The 20730-nt window shown below is 42.7% G+C and overlaps 1 protein-coding gene across 3 annotated transcripts in view; it reads left to right on the top strand.

Annotated features, from left to right (window-relative positions):
• Positions 1-20730, top strand: part of lpp (LIM domain containing preferred translocation partner in lipoma) — a 392743-nt gene that overhangs the window by 311817 nt on the left and 60196 nt on the right. For all 3 annotated transcript variants that reach the window (XM_031822309.1, XM_031822310.1, XM_031822311.1), the window contains one exon: positions 2479-2648. In XM_031822309.1, coding sequence (XP_031678169.1) covers positions 2479-2648 — 170 coding nt within the window. The remainder of the gene's footprint in view (positions 1-2478; positions 2649-20730) is intronic.

Genomic DNA, 20730 nt, shown 5'->3' with positions numbered 1-20730 from the left:
ACATCAGCTGATATCTCAAAGTGCTGTACAGAAACCCAGCCTAAAACCCCAAACAGCAAGCAATGCAGGTGTAGAAGCACGGTGGCTAGGAAAAACTCCCTAGAAAGGCCAAAACCTAGGAAGAAACCTAGAGAGGAACCAGGCTATGTGGCCAGTCCTCTTCTGGCTGTGCCGGGTGGAGATTATATCACTGAGACTGACTACATCACTGAGACTACATTCTAGAGACTACATCACAGAGACTACAGACAGACAGTCAATCAGACAGTAAAAACAGTCAGTCAAACAATCAGTCAAACAGACAGTCAGTCAAATATTCAGTCAATCAGACAGTCAAACAGTCAGTCAATCAAACAGTCAGTCGATCAGACAGGCAGTCAAACAGTCAGTCAATCAGACAGTCAGTCAGTCAAACAGTCAGTCAATCAGACAGACAGTCAGTCAGACAGTCAGTCACACAGTCAGTCAGACAGTCAGACAGACAGTCAGACAGTCAGACACAGACAGACAGTCAGTCAGACAGTCAGTCAGTCAGTCAGACACAGTCAGTCAGTCAGACACAGTCAGACAGACAGTCAGTCAGTCAGACACAGTCAGTCAGTCAGACACAGTCAGTCACACAGTCAGTCAGACAGACAGTCGGTCAGACAGTCAGACAGACAGTCAGTTAGACAGTCAGACAGACAGTCAGTCAGTCACACAGTCAGTCAGACAGTCAGTCGGTCATACAGTCAGACAGTCAGACAGTCAGTCAGACAGACAGACAGACAGACAGTCAGACAGTCAGTCAGACAGACAGTCAGACAGACAGTCAGTCAGACAGACAGTCAGTCAACACCAAATCAGACTTAGACAAAACAAAAAAAGAAAGTACACAAACTAAAGTTAATTTATTCAACACAATATCACAGTGTCTTCTGTCTTTGCCGCAAAGATTATATCTTTAGATGTGTGTAAAAAAAGAAAACATTGTAAGATATAGTTTCTAAAACCTGCATTATTGTAAGATATCGCTAATTAAATTGCTAGTGTCATTAATTGAGTCGAAGATAAACTTCACATTCACATCTTAAACTCAATTAAAGATATCTTCAAGTCAATTAAATTTATCCAAATGCCCTGTCCTACAAAAACTGCAATCTAGCTCTTTCTGAAGCATTAATATAGGCTCACTACTTTGCCCTCAAAACACAAAGACAAGACAAGACTCTGAAGTTTTGGTCTCTTTATCATTAAAACCTCAAAGGACTGTTTGACTTTTTCTAATCGATGCTGTCACTCTGTCACACTTATGTGATGTAGAGGTTTTAAAATATAAAATGTCCTCAATTAATCCCGTCCTTATCCATGAACATGAGGGTTTAGTGTATAAAGGGAGTGTTACATTTCATTTCATTTGACTCAATTATACATCGTTGTTTTTTTTCTCTCAGTTTATTAAGTACAGATCTACGGTATGTCCATTGAAGCTATGACAGGATGGTCAATAATATTAGTGATAGCAATAGACAACGATACCATACCATCTGAAATAGCTAGACCAATGGTCTTGGCTGAAAAGATCCAGCCAAGACCATCCTATGTCTTCAGATGTCGGCCCTCCGATGTGGCCCTTTCAACCGTTGATATAAAGAAACAACTTCTAGACTTTCCCTCGAGATGCTATCAGGCCCTGGATATGAAGTGTTCTTGGTGTCTGGTTCCTTTTTGAATTTGGCCTTACTTCATCACACACTTGATTACAGATCTATAGTTGCAGTCGATCTGTTAGATCCGATCTGTTCTAATCAAGGGGTTTATACCAGGATCGTAGGACGAAAAGAAAAACGAGTTGTCTTTCATGATTCTCTCTTTATCGTTGATAAAGCCCATTACTTTAAGAGTAGCGAGGGGGACTGGTGTTGAGTTTCTGCAGCCCAATCTATCTGCTCCAGTCTCTGTTGAAGTGTTCTGAAGTCTGTCATCTTTATATGAGGCCTCTGAAGGCTCTTTGATTAAGGGCGTTAGCTAGTGATCACAAAGTAACTGGTTCGTAAGGAAAGTTAGAACATAAAACGGTTTATGATTGTCTCTCTCTCTCTCAAGTCACGATAAGGAAACACTTTCTCTGTGCAGGGCACTTCCATACCTTCACTATCATTCACTGTAGTGTCTCTTTCTGCTCAAAACCAAGTCTTTATCTGCTCAAAACCAGGTCTCTTTCTGCTCAAAACCAGGTCTCTTTCAGCTCTAAACGAGGTCTCTTTCAGCTCAAAACCAGGTCTCTTTCTGCTCAAAACCAGGTCTCTTTCTGCTCAAAACCAGGTCTCTTTCTGCTCAAAACCAGGTCTCTTTCAGCTCTAAACCAGGTCTCTTTCAGCTCTAAACCAGGTCTCTTTCAGCTCAAAAACATGTACTGTAACACGTGTAGCAGTAAGACCAGACAGACCTGTGGATGAACCAGTCTAACCCCCCATCTCCTCTCCTCCTCTACCCCAGGGCGGTGTGCCAGCTGTGGGGATAATGTGGTGGGTGAGGGTACCGGCTGTACCGCCATGGACCAGGTCTTCCACGTGGACTGCTTCATCTGCATGACCTGCAGTGGCAGGCTGCGCGGTAAACCCTTCTACGCCGTGGAGAAGAAGGCCTACTGCGAGCCCTGCTACATCGTGAGTCTCAGCCCATCTGTACACACACACACACACACAAACCCTTCTACGCCGTGGAGAAGGCCTACTGCGAGCCCTGCTACGTCGTGAGTCTCAGCCCATCTGTACACACACACACACACACACAGTGTGTAAAAGTTCTACTGAGCCCTGCTACATTGTGAGTCTCGACCCATCCACCAATTTATTTCATGACTTTACTTGTTGTACCCAGCACCTGTAAGTAGCAGGATGTGTGAAACTGGTGCTGTTTCACTTCACACATCCTGCATGCTCTCTGTCTTTCTGCCATCCAGAAGAACCATACAGAGAGAGTTGTTATCATGACTCCTCCTGAACATCACCTCCTCCTGAGTTAGAACAGAGAGAGTTGTCGTGTTCTGTCTATGCTCTGAGAATGCGCCCTTGGAATACCTTCCCGGCCCTGCAACTGTTGACCAGACTAAAAGCCTCACTCATGTCGGCCTCTGTGGCAGCGGGGGCCCTCGTGCACAGCTTGGTGTTGTTTTTCTCAAAGTGTGCATAAAATGAATTGAGTAGAGAGGTAACGTTAGGTAGATCACAGCTGGGTCTTCCTTTATAATCCGTAATGGACTGTCCCTTGTCACATGGGATTCCACCTTGTAAATATCAACAATATATAAGTGTAAACAACAATGCAAAAAACAAACACAAATAAACAGAAACAACACATCCTCCATACCTCATACACCATACCTCATACACCATACTTCATACACCATACTTCATACACCATACTTCATACACCATACTTCATACACCATACTTCATAGACCATACCTCATACACCATACTTCATACACCATACTTCATACACCATACCTCATAGACCATACCTCATACACCATACTTCATACACCATACTTCATACACCATACCTCATAGACCATACCTCATACACCATACCGCATACTTCATACCTCATACACTGTACCTCATACACCATACCTCATACACCACACCTCATACACCATACTTCATACACCATACTTCATACACCATACTTCATACACCATACTTCATACACCATACCTCATAGACCATACCTCATACACCATACTGCATACTTCATACTCCATACACCATACCTCATACACTGTACCTCATACACCATACCTCATACACCATACCTCATACACCATACCTCATACACCATACCTCATACACCATGCCTCATACACCATACCTCATACACTATACCTCATACACCATACCTCATACACCATACCTCATACACCATACCTCATACACTATACCTCATACACCATACCTCATACACCATACCTCATACACTATACCTCATACACTATACCTCATACACCATACCTCATACATACTACAGCACAGCCACCATGCCTCATACACCATACCTCATACACTATACCTCATACACCATACCTCATACATACTACAGCACAGCCACCATGCCTCATACACCATACCTCATACACTATACCTCATACACCATACCTCATACATACTACAGCACAGCCACCATGCGTTCGTGTCCTCAGCCGGAGCCCTCAGTATTTTGACTGCAATAGCCCCCTCCTTTAGTTTAGCACCAACCTAGTGTTAATCCAGGGCTTCTTATAGGGGAAGTAGCAAACCTTCACTGTGGGGACAACGTCGCTGATGAATTTCCTGATGAAGCCCGAGACAGAGATGGTAAGCTCGTCGACGTTATCGGCAGAGTCTCGGAAAATATCCCAGTTAGCGCTAGCAAAGCATCCTGCAGCGTAGCCTCCGCTTCATTGGATCATTTCTCTACGGAGCGCGTCACAGGTACTTCCTGGTTTGAGCTTCTGTTTGTAAACAGGAAGCAGGAGTATAGAGTCATGATCTGATTTGCCGAATGGAGGACGAGGGAGGGCTTTGTACGCTTGATTGTGGGTACGGTAACAGTGATCTAGGGACTCTATCGCCCCCTAGTGGTGAAGGACATGTGTTGATGGGATACAAACAAGGAAAGCACCTTTCGTTTTTACTAAACACTACGTTCTAAATAGTATATAGTCGGACTAGTATACTGTATGCAGTTTAAGTAAGTAGTAGACGAGACAGATTTGTGACACGCCTGTTTTTTTTTTAAGGATTAGACAGACTGTTCTGTGTGTCCCACATGGCATCTTATTCCCCTATTAAAGCCCTGGTCCAAAGTAGTGCCCTATATCGGGAAGATCACTATGGGCCCTGGTCCAAAGTAGTGCCCTATATCGGGAAGATCACTATGGGCCCTGGTCCAAAGTAGTGCACTATATAGGATAGCATTTAGGACATTAGCCTGTGTGTCTCCATGCAGGCAGCTCAGTATTCTGATCCATAACACATTATCTGGAGGTCCATCTGATAGGGAGATGAGACACAGTGGAAACACACTGCAGCTGTTAATCGACTATTAAAATCACATTAGAATGTTAGATTGGATTACTTCCCTTTGTAGACTGGATAACAAATCATATTCCCTCTTCTACTTCTAACCCCCCTCCCCCACCCACCACTGTTTCTGAGTCTCTTCATTCCTTTTTGTTTTCTCCAAAAAATTTAATTTTAAAAAGTATTTTATTAAATTCAACCGAAGAGTCTGATCAAAACAGGAACAGAGTGACAGTAAGATGTGAACAGAGAGTCAGTAAGATGTGAAAGAGAGACAGTAAGATGTGAACAGAGAGACAGTAAGATGTGAACAGAGGGACAGTAAGATGTGAACAGAGGGACAGTAAGATGTGAACAGAGGAACAGTAAGATGTGAACAGAGTGACAGTAAGATGTGAACAGAGGGACAGTAAGATGTGAACAGAGGGACAGTAAGATGTGAACAGAGGGACAGTAAGATGTGAACAGAGAGACAGTTCAGTAAGATGTGAACAGAGGGACAGTAAGATGTGAACAGAGGGACAGTAAGATGTGAACAGAGGGACAGTAAGATGTGAACAGAGAGACAGTAAGATGTGAACAGAGGGACAGTTCCAGTAAGATGTGAACAGAGAGACAGTAAGATGTGAACAGAGAGACAGTAAGATGTGAACAGAGAGACAGTAAGATGTGAACAGAGGGACAGTAAGATGTGAACAGAGAGACAGTAAGATGTGAACAGAGGGACAGTTCCAGTAAGATGTGAACAGAGAGACAGTAAGATGTGAACAGAGAGACAGTAAGATGTGAACAGAGAGACAGTAAGATGTGAACAGAGGGACAGTAAGATGTGAACAGAGGGACAGTAAGATGTGAACAGAGAGACAGTAAGATGTGAACAGAGGGACAGTAAGATGTGAACAGAGGGACAGTAAGATGTGAACAGAGGGACAGTAAGATGTGAACAGAGGGACAGTAAGATGTGAACAGAGGGACAGTAAGATGTGAACAGAGGGACAGTAAGATGTGAACAGAGGGACAGTTCAGTAAGATGTGAACAGAGGGACAGTAAGATGTGAGCAGAGGGATAGTTCAGTAAGATGTGAACAGAGGGACAGTAAGATGTGAACAGAGGGACAGTAAGATGTGAACAGAGAGACAGTAAGATGTGAACAGAGGGACAGTAAGATGTGAACAGAGGGACAGTAAGATGTGAACAGAGGGACAGTAAGATGTGAACAGAGAGACAGTAAGATGTGAACAGAGGGACAGTTCCAGTAAGATGTGAACAGAGAGACAGTAAGATGTGAACAGAGAGACAGTAAGATGTGAACAGAGAGACAGTAAGATGTGAACAGAGGGACAGTTCAGTAAGATGTGAACAGAGGAACAGTAAGATGTGAACAGAGAGACAGTAAGATGTGAACAGAGGGACAGTAAGATGTGAACAGAGGGACAGTAAGATGTGAACAGAGAGACAGTAAGATGTGAACAGAGGGACAGTTCAGTAAGATGTGAACAGAGGAACAGTAAGATGTGAACAGAGAGACAGTAAGATGTGAACAGAGGGACAGTAAGATGTGAACAGAGGGACAGTAAGATGTGAACAGAGGGACAGTAAGATGTGAACAGAGAGACAGTAAGATGTGAACAGAGAGACAGTAAGATGTGAACAGAGGGACAGTAAGATGGGAACAGAGAGACAGTAAGATGTGAACAGAGGGACAGTAAGATGTGAACAGAGAGACAGTAAGATGTGAACAGAGAGACAGTAAGATGTGAACAGAGGGACAGTAAGATGTGAACAGAGAGACAGTAAGATGTGAACAGAGGGACAGTAAGATGTGAACAGAGGGACAGTAAGATGTGAACAGAGGGACAGTAAGATGTGAACAGAGAGACAGTAAGATGTGAACAGAGAGACAGTAAGATGTGAACAGAGGGACAGTAAGATGTGAACAGAGAGACAGTAAGATGTGAACAGAGGGACAGTAAGATGTGAACAGAGGGACAGTAAGATGTGAACAGAGGGACAGTAAGATGTGAACAGAGGGACAGTAAGATCGGGGTTTCTTGAGAAAACATTTAGTTTGTGGCGAATTCGTCAACGTGGGTAGTTGCTGTTTCAAAGATCTGATTTGACCTCTAAATTGGTCTCTCTTGCAAAAAGAGATTTGATCTCAATAAGAATAGCCTGCATAAAAAGGGTATTGCTTTACTTCTCAACATGGAAGTTATAAGTTCAAAGTGAAACCACACTTGAATGGTCTATTTCTAATTGAGGATTTCAGTCTGGCGTTGCATCATAGTATGTTGTGTCTCTGATGTTCTTGGGCTTTCCTCTCAACTCTCAACTTCCTCAATCCACTTTCCCAAGTTATGCACAGATCAGAGGGAGATGACCCATATAAAGTTACCGAGGGTCAAAGTTCATACCCCCAAGACATGTTAACCTCTCACCATTACCAATAACAGGGGAGGTTATTATTTACAATTAGTGACTACAAAATAACACAGTCCAATGGGTACCATTTATTTTTATTGGGAACAAAATAATCTGAAACGCAACCAAAGCAAGCAGCAAATGCATTCAACAAGTTTGAGGCATCACGAGCTTGATGTAGTCATTGCGTGCTAAGAATATGGGACCCAATACTAAACTTTTGACTACTTTGTTGATAAGAATCTTTAGAGGTATCAATCATTTTGACCCCTACCTTTTTGAGATTTTGTATTCATATATTTTTTTCAGCATACACTATAGATCAGTATTAGCATGATTTATTTTACAAGGTCATTATTGCTAATCTTTAACAAGGGTGTCACTAATGTCGGGACCCTACTGTAGATAATATGTTCTTATAATGTCCGAACACCATTATCATATAGTCATTATCTCATAGTCACCATTATCATATAGTCAATATATCATGGTCACCATTATCATATAGTCATTATCTCATAGTCACCCAATCATATAGTCATTATCTCATAGTCACCCAATCATATAGTCATTATCTCATAGTCACCCATATAATGGAGTCCTTATCTCATAGTCATCTTATCATATAGTAATGATCTCATAGTCACTATTATCATATAGTCATTATCTCATAGTCACCCATTATCATATAGTCATTATCTCATAGTCATCTTATCATATAGTAATGATCTCATAGTCAAAATGATCATATAGTTATTATCTCATAGTCAAAATGATCATATAGTCATTATCTCATAGTCACCATTATCATATAGTCATTATCTCATAGTCACCATTATCGTATAGCCATTATCTCATAGTCATCTTATCATATAGTTATTATCTCATAGTCACCATTATCATATAGTCATTATCTCATAGTCACCATTATCATATAGTCAGTATATTAGAGGTTGACCGATTATGATTTTTCAACGCCGATACCGATTACTGGAGGACCACAAAAAAGGCGATACCGATTAATCGGCCAATTATTTTAGTTTTTTTGTAATAATGACAATTAGAACAATAGTGAATGAACACTTATTTTAACTTAATATAATACATCAATAAAATCCATTTAGCCTCAAATAAATAATGAAACATGTTCAATTTGGTTTAAATAATGCAAAAACAAAGTGTTGGAGAAGAAAGTAAAAGTGCAATATGTGCCATGTAAGAAAGCTAACGTTTAGGTTCCTTGCTCAGAACATGAGTACATATGAAAGCTGGTGGTTCACTTTAACATGAGTCTTAACCTACAACCTTACAACCTAAAACATAAGAAGTTTTAGGTTGAGGTTATTATAGGAATTATAGGACTATTTCTCTCTATACCATTTCTATTTCATATACCTTTGACCATTGGATGTTCTTATAGGCACTTTAGTATTGCCAGTGTAACAGTATAGCTTCCGTCCCTCTCCTCGCCGCTACCTGGGCTCGAACCAGGATCACATAGACAACAGCCACCCTCGAAGCAGCGTCACCCATGCAGAGCAAGGGGAACAACCACTCCAAGTCGCACCACGCTAACTAGCTAGCCATTTCACATCGGTTACAACAGCCTAATCTCGGGAGTTAATAGGCTTCAAGACATAAACAGAGCAATGCTTGAAGCGCAAAGAAGAGCTGCTGGCAAAACGCACGAAAGTGCTGTTTGGATGAATGCTTACGAGCCTGCTGCTGCCTACCATCGCGCAGTCAGACTGCTCTATCAAATCATAGACTTAATTATAACATAATAACACACAGAAATACGAGCCTTAGGTCATTAATATGGTCGAATCCGGAAACTATCATCTCGAAAACAAGACGTTTATTATTTCAGTGAAATAAGGAACCGTTCTGTATTTTATCTAACGGGTGGCATCCATCAGTCTAAATATTCCTGTTACATTGTACAACCTTCAATGTTACGTCATAATTACGTAAAATTCTGGCAAATTAGGCGGCCCAAACTGTTGCATATACACTGACTCTGCGTGCAATGAACGCAAGAGAAGTGACACAATTTCACCTGGTTAATATTGCCTGCTAACCTGGATTTCTTTTAGCTAAATATGCAGGTTTAAAAATATATACTTCTGTGTATTGATTTTAAGAAAGGCATTAATGTACATGTACAAATTGGAGCAACGACAGTCCTTTTTTGCGAATACGCACCGCATCGATTATATGCAACGCAGGACACGCTAGATAAACTAGTAGTATCATCAACCATGTGTAGTTAACTAGTGATTATGATTGATTGTTTTTTATAAGATAAGTTTAATGCTAGCTAGCAACTTACCTTGTTTTACTGCATTCGCGTAACAGGCAGGCTCGTCGTGGAGTGCAATGAGTGGCAGGTGGTTAGAGCGTTGGACTAGTTAACTGTAAGGTTGCAAGATTGAATCCCCGAGCTGACAAAGTACAAATCTGTCGTTCTGCCCCTGAACAGGCAGTTAACCAACTGTTCCTAGACCAGTTAACCCACTGTTCCTAGACCAGTTAACCCACTGTTCCTAGACCAGTTAACCCACTGTTCCTAGACCAGTTAACCCACTGTTCCTAGGCCAGTTAACCCACTGTTCCTAGACCAGTTAACCCACTGTTCCTAGACCAGTTAACCCACTGTTCCTAGACCAGTTAACCCACTGTTCCTAGACCAGTTAACCCACTGTTCCTAGACCAGTTAACCCACTGTTCCTAGACCAGTTAACCCACTGTTCCTAGACCAGTTAACCCACTGTTCCTAGTCCGTCATTGAAAATAAGAATTTGTTTTTAACTGACTTGCCAAGTAAAATAAAGGTTAAATAAAAGGTGTAAAAAAATATCTATATCTATATCCATATCTATATCATTTTCTGTCCGTATCTATATCCATAACAATCTATATCTATATCTATATTCATGACAATCCTTATCTATATCTATATCTATATTCATATCAATCCGTATCTATATCTATATCTATATCCATATCTATATCTATATTCATAACAATCCATATCTATCCATGTATATACCTATTTTTGTATTTATTCAATCTTTATTTAACTTTATTTATCTATACATCTGGCTTTACATCTGACACACATTGAAAGCAGCTTTTCCTACAGGGAAATCAATGATCATGTTCCATAGTGACACTGTGTTGATCCACCATGGGAACCTTTTCTCCTATGAGTACACAGGTACGTCCCAAATGGCACCCTATTCCCTATATACAGCGCATTCAGAAAGGATTCAGACCCCTTTCTCTTTTTCCACATTTTGTTAGGTTACAGCCTTATTCTAAAATGGATTAAATAAACACAAATCCTCATCAATATACACACAATAGTGCATAATGACAAAGCGAAAACAGGTTTTTATAATTTTTGGGGCTAATTTATTTTTTAAAAACAAACATGTAAAAACAGGTTCTCAAGAACACAGTGGCCTTCATCATTCTGAAATGGAAGAAGTTTGGAACCACCAAGACTCTTCCTAGAGCTGGCCGACCAAACTGAGCAATCAGGGGAGAAGGACCTTGATTAGGGAGTTGACCAAGAACCCGATGGTCACCCTGACAAATTGTAGTTTTTTTATTTTAAATACTTTTGCAAACATTTCAAAAAAATAAAAACAAGTTTTCGCTTTGTCATTATGGGGTATTGTGTGGTTTTTTTCTGAGGGAAACAATTGAATCAATTTTAGAAGAAGGCTGTAACGTAACAAAATGTGGAAAAAGTCAAGGGGTCTGAATACTTTCTGAATGTACTTTATACTTCCAGGCATATTGTTGAACTTTCAGACAAAACTTGGTCTGTGGACATCCTAGAGCAACCGAGATGTGCGTGTTCGTTAGAGAGTCTCACCTGAATACTTTCCCGAATGCTGCGTATGCACTACTTCCACATGGGGAATCAGGGGGCCATTGTGTAAGTAATTTCATCACCCGTCACCATAGAGATATCCCCAAGGTCTCCCTGGAGACCGTGAGAGACGGGAAATAGATAGGAGCCAAGAGACTGCACATGATGTCAGGGGCCTATGGTGTTGCGTTACACACAGACTCACACACACACACACACACACACACACACACACACACACACACAAATCAAATCAAATGTATTTATAAAGCCCTTCTTACATCAGCTAATATCGCAAAGTGCTGTACAGAAACCCAGCCTAAAACCCCAAACAGCAAGCAATGCAGGTGTAGAAGCACGGTGGCTAGGAAAAACTCCCTAGAAAGGCCAAAACCTAGGAAGAAACCTAGAGAGGAACCAGACTCTGTGGGGTGGCCAGTCCTCTTCTGGCTGTGCCGGGTGGAGATTATAACAGAACATGGCCAAGATGTTCAAATGTTCATAGATGACCAGCAGGGTCAGATAATAATAATCACAGTAGTTGTTGAGGGTGCAGCAAGTCAGCACCTCAGGAGTAAATGTCAGTTGGCTTTTCATAGCCGATCATTAAGAGTATCTCTACCGCTCCTGCTGTCTCTAGAGAGTTGAAAACAGCAGGTCTGGGACAGGTAGCACGTCCGGTGAACAGGTCAGGATTCCATAGCCGCAGGCAGAACAGTTGCAACTGGAGCAGCAGCACGGCCAGGTGGACTGGGGACAGCAAGGAGTCATCATGCCAAGTAGTCCTGAGGCATGGTCCCAGGGCTCAGGTACTCAGAGAGAGAGAAAGAAAGAGAGAATTAGAGAGAGCATACATAAATTCACACAGGACACCGGATAAGACAGGAGAAGTTCTCCAGATATAACAAACTGACCCTAGCCCCCGACACACAAACTACTGCAGCATAAATACTGGAGGCTGAGACAGGAGGGGTCAGGAGACACTGTGGCCCCATCCGATGATACCCCCAGACAGGGCCAAACAGGAAGGATATAACCCCACCCACTTTGCCAAAGCACAGCCCCCACACCACTCGCGCGATATCTTCAACCACCAACTTACCATCCTGAGACAAGGCCGAGTATAGCCCACAAAGATCCCCCCCACGGCACAACCAAAGGGGGGCGGCGCCAACCCAGACAGGAAGCTCACGTCAGTGACTCAACCCACTCAAGTGACGCACCCCTCCTAGGGACGGCATGAGAGAGCCCCAGTAAGCCAGTGACTCAGCCCCTGTAATAGGGTTAGAGGCAGAGAATCCCAGTGGGAAGAGGGGAACCGGCCAGGCAGAGACAGCAAGGGCGGTTCGTTGCTCCAGAGCCTTTCCTTTCACCTTCCCACTCCTGGGCCAGACTACACTCAATCATATGACCCACTGAAGAGATGAGTCTTCAGTAAAGACTTAAAGGTTGAGACTGAGTTTGCGTCTCTGACATGGATAGGCAGACCATTCAATAAAAATGGAGCTCTATAGGAGAAAGCCCTGCCTCCAGCTGTTTGCTTAGAAATTCTAGGGACAATTAGGAGGCCTGCGTCTTGTGACCGTAGCGTACGTGTAGGTATGTACGGCCGGACCAAATCAGCAAGATATGTAGGAGTAAGCCCATGTAATGCTTTGTAGGTTAGCAGTAAAACCTTGAAATCAGCCCTTGCTTTGACAGGAAGCCAGTGTAGGGAGGCTAGCACTGGAGTAATATGATAACATTTTTTGGTTCTAGTCAGGATTCTAGCAGCAGTGTTTAGCACCAACTGAAGTTTATTTAGTGCTTTATCCGGGTAGCAGGAAAGTAGAGCATTGCAGTAGTCTAACCTAGAAGTGACAAAAGCATGGATACATTTTTCTGCATCATTTTTGGACAGAAAGTTTCTGATTTTTGCAATGTTACGTAGATGGAAAAAATCTGTCCTTGACACAGTCTTGATATGTTCGTCAAAAGAGAGATCAGGTTCCAGAGTAACGCCGAGGTCCTTCACAGTTTTATTTGAGACGACTGTACAACCATCAATATTAATTGTCAGATTCAACAGAAGATCTCTTTGTTTCCTGGGACCTAGAACAAGCATCTCTGTTTTGTCTGAGTTTAAAAGTAGAAAGTTTGCAGCCATCCACTTCCTTATGTCTGAAACACAGGCTTCTAGCGAGGGCAATTTTGGGGCTTCACCATGTTTCATCGAAATGTACAGCTGTGTGTCATCTGCATAGCAGTGAAAGTTAACATTATGTTTTCGATTTGGGTTTCCAATCTCTCCAAAAGAATGTGGTGATCGATGGTATCAAACGCAGCACTAAGGTCTAGGAGCACAAGGGCAGATGCAGAGCCTCTGATGCTATTAAAAGGTAATTTACCACCTTCACAAGTGCAGTCTCAGTGCTATGATGGGGTCGAAAACGAGACTGAAGCGTTTCGTATATATTGTTTGTCTTCAGGAAGGCAGTGAGTTGCTGCACAACAGCTTTTTCTAAAAGGAATGGAAGGAATGGAAGTTTCGATATAGACCGATAGTTTTTTATATTTTCTGGGTCAAGGTCTGGCTTTTTCAAGAGCGGCTTTATTACTGCCACTTTTAGTGAGTTTGGTACACATCCGGTGGATAGAGAGCCGTTTATTATGTTCAACATAGGAGGGCCAAGCACAGGAAGCAGCTCTTTCAGTAGTTTAGTTGGAATAGGGTCCAGTATGCAGCTTGAAGGTTTAGAGGCCATGACTATTTTAATCAATGTGTCAAGAGATATAGTACTAAAACACTTGAGTGTCTCTCTTGATCCTAGGTCCTGGCAGAGTTGTGCAGACTCGGGACAACTGAGCTTTGGAGGAATACTCAGATTTAAAGAGGAGTCTGTAATTTGCTTTCTAATGATCATGATCTTTTCCTCAAAGAAGTTCATGAATGTATTACTGCTGAAGTGAAAGCCGTCCTCTCTTGGGGAATGCTGCTTTTTAGTTAGCTTTGTGACAGTACCAAACAGTATCACACACACACACACACACACTCTCACACACATACACAGACACACACACACACACACAGACAAACACACACGCACTCTCACACACACTCTCACTCACTCGGTGTGTGTGTCTGTGTGTGTGTCTGTGTGTGTGTGCTCCTAAATCACCTCTCAAATCAGAATAGAAGAAATCTGTGTGTTTGTAGCTGTTGAATACAGTAAAGAGGGACTCTGGACCGTAGCTGTTGAATACAGTAAAGAGGAACTCTGGACCGTAGCTGTTGAATACAGTAAAGAGGAACTCTGGGCCGTAGCTGTTGAATACAGTAGAGAGGAACTCTGGTCCGTAGCTGTTGAATACAGTAGAGAGGAACTCTGGACCGTAGCTGTTGAATACAGTAAAGAGGAACTCTGGGCCGTAGCTGTTGAATACAGTAGAGAGGAACTCTGGTCCGTAGCTGTTGAATACAGTAGAGAGGAACTCTGGGCCGTAGCTGTTGAATACAGTAAAGAGGAACTCTGGGCCGTAGCTGTTGAATACAGTAAAGAGGAACTCTGGTCCGTAGCTGTTGAATACAGTAGAGAGGAACTCTGGACCGTAGCTGTTGAATACAGTAAAGAGGAACTCTGGGCCGTAGCTCTTGAATACAGTAGAGAGGAACTCTGGTCCGTAGCTGTTGAATACAGTAGAGAGGAACTCTGGGCCGTAGCTGTTGAATACAGTAAAGAGGAACTCTGGGCCGTAGCTGTTGAATACAGTAGAGAGGAACTCTGGTCCGTAGCTGTTGAATACAGTAAAGTGGAACTCTGGACCGTAGCTGTTGAATACAGTAGAGAAGAACTCTGGTCCGTAGCTGTTGAATACAGTAGAGAGGAACTCTGGGCCGTAGCTGTTGAATACAGTAGAGAGGAACTCTGGTCCGTAGCTGTTGAATACAGTAAAGAGGAACTCTGGGCTGTAGCTGTTGAATACAGTAAAGAGGAACTCTGGTCCGTAGCTGTTGAATACAGTAAAGAGGAACTCTGGGCCGTAGCTGTTGAATACAGTAGAGAGGAACTCTGGACCATAGCTGTTGAATACAGTTAAGAGGAACTCTGGTCCGTAGCTGTTGAATACAGTAAAGATGAACTCTGGTCCTTAGCTGTTGAATACAGTAAAGAGGAACTCTGGTCCGTAGCTGTTGAATACAGTAGAGAGGAACTCTGGACCGTAGCTGTTGAATACAGTAAAGAGGAACTCTGGACCGTAGCTGTTGAATACAGTAAAGAGGAACTCTGGTCCGTAGTTGTTGAATACAGTAGAGAGGAACTCTGGACCGTAGCTGTTGAATACAGTAAAGAGGAACTCTGGACCGTAGCTGTTGAATACAGTAGAGTGGAACTCTGGTCCGTAGCTGTTGAATACAGTAGAGAGGAACTCTGGACCGTAGCTGTTGAATACAGTTAAGAGGAACTCTGGTCCGTAGCTGTTGAATACAGTAGCGTGGAACTCTGGTCCGTAGCTGTTGAATACAGTAAAGAGGAACTCTGGACCGTAGCTGTTGAATACAGTAGAGAGGAACTCTGGGCCGTAGCTGTTGAATACAGTAGAGAGGAACTCTGGTCCGTAGCTGTTGAATACAGTAAAGAGGAACTCTGGACCGTAGCTGTTGAATACAGTAAAGAGGAACTCTGGACCGTAGCTGTTGAATACATTAAAGTGGAACTCTGGACCGTAGCTGTTGAATACAGTAAAGAGGAACTCTGGACCGTAGCTGTTGAATACAGTAGAGTGGAACTCTGGTCCGTAGCTGTTGAATACAGTAGAGAGGAACTCTGGACCGTAGCTGTTGAATACAGTTAAGAGGAACTCTGGTCCGTAGCTGTTGAATACAGTAGCGTGGAACTCTGGTCCGTAGCTGTTGAATACAGTAAAGAGGAACTCTGGACCGTAGCTGTTGAATACAGTAGAGAGGAACTCTGGGCCGTAGCTGTTGAATACAGTAGAGAGGAACTCTGGTCCGTAGCTGTTGAATACAGTAAAGAGGAACTCTGGACCGTAGCTGTTGAATACAGTAAAGAGGAACTCTGGACCGTAGCTGTTGAATACAGTAAAGTGGAACTCTGGTCCGTAGCTGTTGAATACAGTAGAGTGGAACTCTGGACCGTAGCTGTTGAATACAGTAGAGTGGAACTCTGGACCGTAGCTGTTGAATACAGTAGAGTGGAACTCTGGACCGTAGCTGTTGAATACAGTAGAGTGGAAGGGGATAATTTAAGAACTGTATTTATGCATCTCATCAGCATAAATGTTCTTCTGGCACGAGATCAAAAGGATGAGGGGGTATCTGAATTTCTTAATGAAAGTCATTTCTTCTTCTATTATTCCCTTCCTCAGGGTCGTACGCCTCTGTACGATTAGAGAATGTGTGTGTGTGTGTGGGATTAGAGAATGGACGCGAGACTAGAGTCTCTCAGGAGAGTTAGAGACATGTGAGACTCAAGTGAGGAGGAGGGAAATGGAGAGATGAGGAGGAGGAAGAGTGAAATTTGAAATGAGGCTCGATCAGTCACAACCAGTCAGTTCCTGACGTACTTATTGATAAACTTTAGTATTGCACTCATGAGGCAATTCAATTCGTCACTTGTGCTTAAAAAAAACTGCACAGCAGCTTTCTGTTAATGAGATCTAGACTTCCTGTTTCTCAAATCCCGTGATGCTGCCACCTGTGTACTGCCCTCGATAATAGTAACATGCCAGACCAGGCTTTGCCTCAATATGTCCTTTGTTTAGCATAGTGGGACAGGAAGTGAAGTCATTGTATACATTAAATCGGTCCAAACATAATTATCAACCCAATTGCTGACATGAATGGCAGGACTCCATTTGGTGGGCCGGTTAGAGTGATTGAAATTCAGTAATGCTTCTGTTCCACACTGTATCAAATAAGGAAATCAGTGGATGTTTATCTAGACAGAAAGGCAGGGACGGGACTTTACATAAGGAGCATTTGTGAAGTATGCAGATCCTTTGACTTTACTCCGGCATTTTGTTATCAATTTACACACAATACCACATAATGAGAAGAAAATGAGCGAGATTTTTTATTTTTTTTTTTACAAAAAATATGAAACAGAAATACCTTATTTACGTAATTATTCAGACCTTTGTCAGGGAGGTGACCAAGAACCCAACTGCCACTCTGACAGAGCTCCAGAGTTCCTGTGTGGAGATGGGAGAACCTTCCAGAAGGACAACCATCTCTCCAGCACACCACCAATCAGGCCTTTATGGTAGAGTGGCCAGACGGAAGCTACTCCTCAGTAAAAGGCAATAAGTTTGCCAAAAGGCACCTAAAGGACTCTCAGACCATGAGAAACAAGATTTAACTCTGTGTCCTGAATGCCGAGCTTCACGTTGGAGGAAACCTGGCACCATCCCTAAGGTAAAGCGTGGTGGTGGTAGCATCATGCTGTGGGGATGTTTTTCAGCAGCATGGACTGGGAGACTAGTCAGGATCGAGGGAAAGATGAATGGAGCAAAGTACAGAGAGAGATCCTTGATGAAAACCTGCTCCAGAGCGCTTAGGACCACAGACTGAGGCGAAGGTTCACCTTCAAACAGAACAACGACCCTAAGCACTAAGTCGAGTGGCAGGAGTGGCTTCGAGACAAGTCTCTGAATGTTCTTGAGTGGCCCAGCCAGAGCCCGGACTTGAACCCGATCTAACATCTCTGGAGACCTAAAAAATAGTTGTGTAGCGACGCTCCCCATCCAACCTGACAGAGATTGAGAGGATCTGTAGAGAAGATCAGGAGAAACTCCCCAAATACAGGTGCGTCATACCCAAGAAGACTCGAGGCTGTAATCGCTGCCAAAGGTGCTTCAACAAAGTACTGAGTAAAGGGTCTGAATACTAAATGTGATATTTCCATATTTATTTATTTGATGAAATAGCAACATTTTATAAAAACCTGTTTTTTCTTTGTCATTGTGGGATATTGTGTGTAGATTGATGATGGGGGAAAAACAACATAGAGGGAGGGAGGGAGGGAGGGAGGGAACGTAAAAGGGGTAGGGGGAGGGAAGGAGAGAGGTAGGGAGGAACAGAGGGGGAGGGAGGAACAGGGGGAGGGAGGGCGGAACAGGGGGGTAGGGAAAGTGAAAGGGGTAGGGAGGGAGGGAGGGAGGGAGGGAGGGAGGGAGGGAGGGGAACAGGGGGAGAGAGAGAGGAGTGAGGGGGGATATGGGGCGAGAGGGAGACAGACAGTATATTGTGTACACATTATGTACAGTAAGTGTGTGTTTAAGGCCAGATATGTAGTGAGTGTGAAGCTTGATGGTTTGTGAACAGTTTGGGCTAAACAGAGGAAGCTGTTAGAGGGAAAAAAAGAATTCTAGAGCAGAGAGCCTCGCTCCTTTCCTCCCTCTGAGAGGGGAAATGTGTTTTCACTTGGGCTTGTTTGTCAGATGCATCCTTTTCGTCCCGGCTGTTATGCTGTTATGACAGGGCCGTAATGTGTTGAAGGTGTTTATTGAGGGTGTGTGTGTGTGTGTGTGTGTGTGTGTGTGTGTGTGTGTGTGTGTGTGTGTGTGTGTGTGTGTGTGTGTGTGTGTGTGTGTGCGCTCGTGCTCGTAATGTGTTGAGGTTGAGCGATAACAGCAACCAGTTCTCACAGTCTCACGTCAGAATTAGATGTTCATCCATGTTGGATCCAAACCTCACATTTAGAATTGTTTAGGGTTAAGTTCAGACATTAACTCCGAATGGTTAAGGGTTAAGGTTTGGGATAGACTGTTCTTACTGTCACTTACTGTTCTCTGAACTAAATGACTCCTGCCCCGAAGCACTCACTTCTGTCATCATGAAGTACTTTGAGAGACTAGTCAAGGATCATATCACCTCCACCCTACCTGACACCCTAGACCCACTTCAGTCTGAATACCGCCCCAACAGGTCCACAGATGACGTAATCACCATCGCACTGCACTCTGCTGTATCCCATCTGGACAAAAATAATACCTACAGTTGAAGTCGGAAGTTTACATACACCTTAGCCAAATACATTTAAACTACAATTTTCACTATAAAAATTATATAAACGGCTATATAAACGGCTATATGACTGGCTATATGACTGGCTATATGACTGGCTATATGACTGGCTATATAAACAGCTATATAAACGGCTATATGACAGGCTATATGACAGGCTATATGACTGGCTATATGACTGGCTATATGACTGGCTATATAAACGGCTATATAAACGGCTATATGACAGGCTATATGACAGGCTATATGACTGGCTATATGACTGGCTATATGACTGGCTATATAAACGGCTATATAAACGGCTATATGACAGGCTATATAAACGGCTATATAAACGGCTATATGACTGGCTTTATGACTGGCTATATGACTGGCTATATAAACGGCTATATAAACGGCTATATAAACGGCTATATAAACGGCTATATAAACGGCTATATGACTGGCTATATGACTGGCTATATAAACGGCTATATGACTGGCTATATAAACGGCTATATGACTGGCTATATAAACGGCTATATAAACGGCTATATAAACGGCTATATGTCTGGCTATATAAACGGCTATATAAACGGCTATATGACTGGCTACATGACTGGCTATATAAACGGCTATATGACTGGCTATATAAACGGCTATATAAACGGCTATATAAACGGCTATATAAACGGCTATATGACTGGCTATATAAACGGCTATATGACTGGCTATATAAACGGCTATATGACTGGCTACATGACTGGCTATATAAACGGCTATATGACTGGCTATATGACAGGCTATATGAATGGCTATATGACTGGCTATATAAACGGCTATATAAACGGCTATATGACTGGCTATATGACTGGCTACATGACTGGCTATATAAACGGCTATATGACTGGCTATATGACTGACTATATGACTGGCTATATAAACGGCTATATGACTGGCTATATAAACGGCTACATGACTGGCTATATAAACGGCTATATGACTGGCTATATGACTGGCTATAGGACTGGCTATATAAACGGCTATATGCCTGGCTATATAAACGGCTATATAAACGGCTATATGACTGGCTATATGTCTGGCTATATAAACGGCTATATGACTGGCTATATAAACGGCTATATGACTGGCTATATAAACGGCTATATGACTGGCTATATAAACGGCTATATGACTGGCTATATAAACGGCTATATGACTGGCTATATGACTGGCTATATAAACGGCTATATGACTGGCTATATGACTGGCTATATAAACGGCTATATGACTGGCTATATGACTGGCTATATAAACGGCTATATGACTGGCTATATGACTGGCTATATAAACGGCTATATGACTGGCTATATAA

This window comes from Oncorhynchus kisutch, linkage group LG4 (assembly GCF_002021735.2).
Source record: "Oncorhynchus kisutch isolate 150728-3 linkage group LG4, Okis_V2, whole genome shotgun sequence".
Classification (NCBI taxonomy): domain Eukaryota; kingdom Metazoa; phylum Chordata; class Actinopteri; order Salmoniformes; family Salmonidae; genus Oncorhynchus; species Oncorhynchus kisutch.
This window is presented reverse-complemented; position numbering and strand designations above follow the sequence as displayed.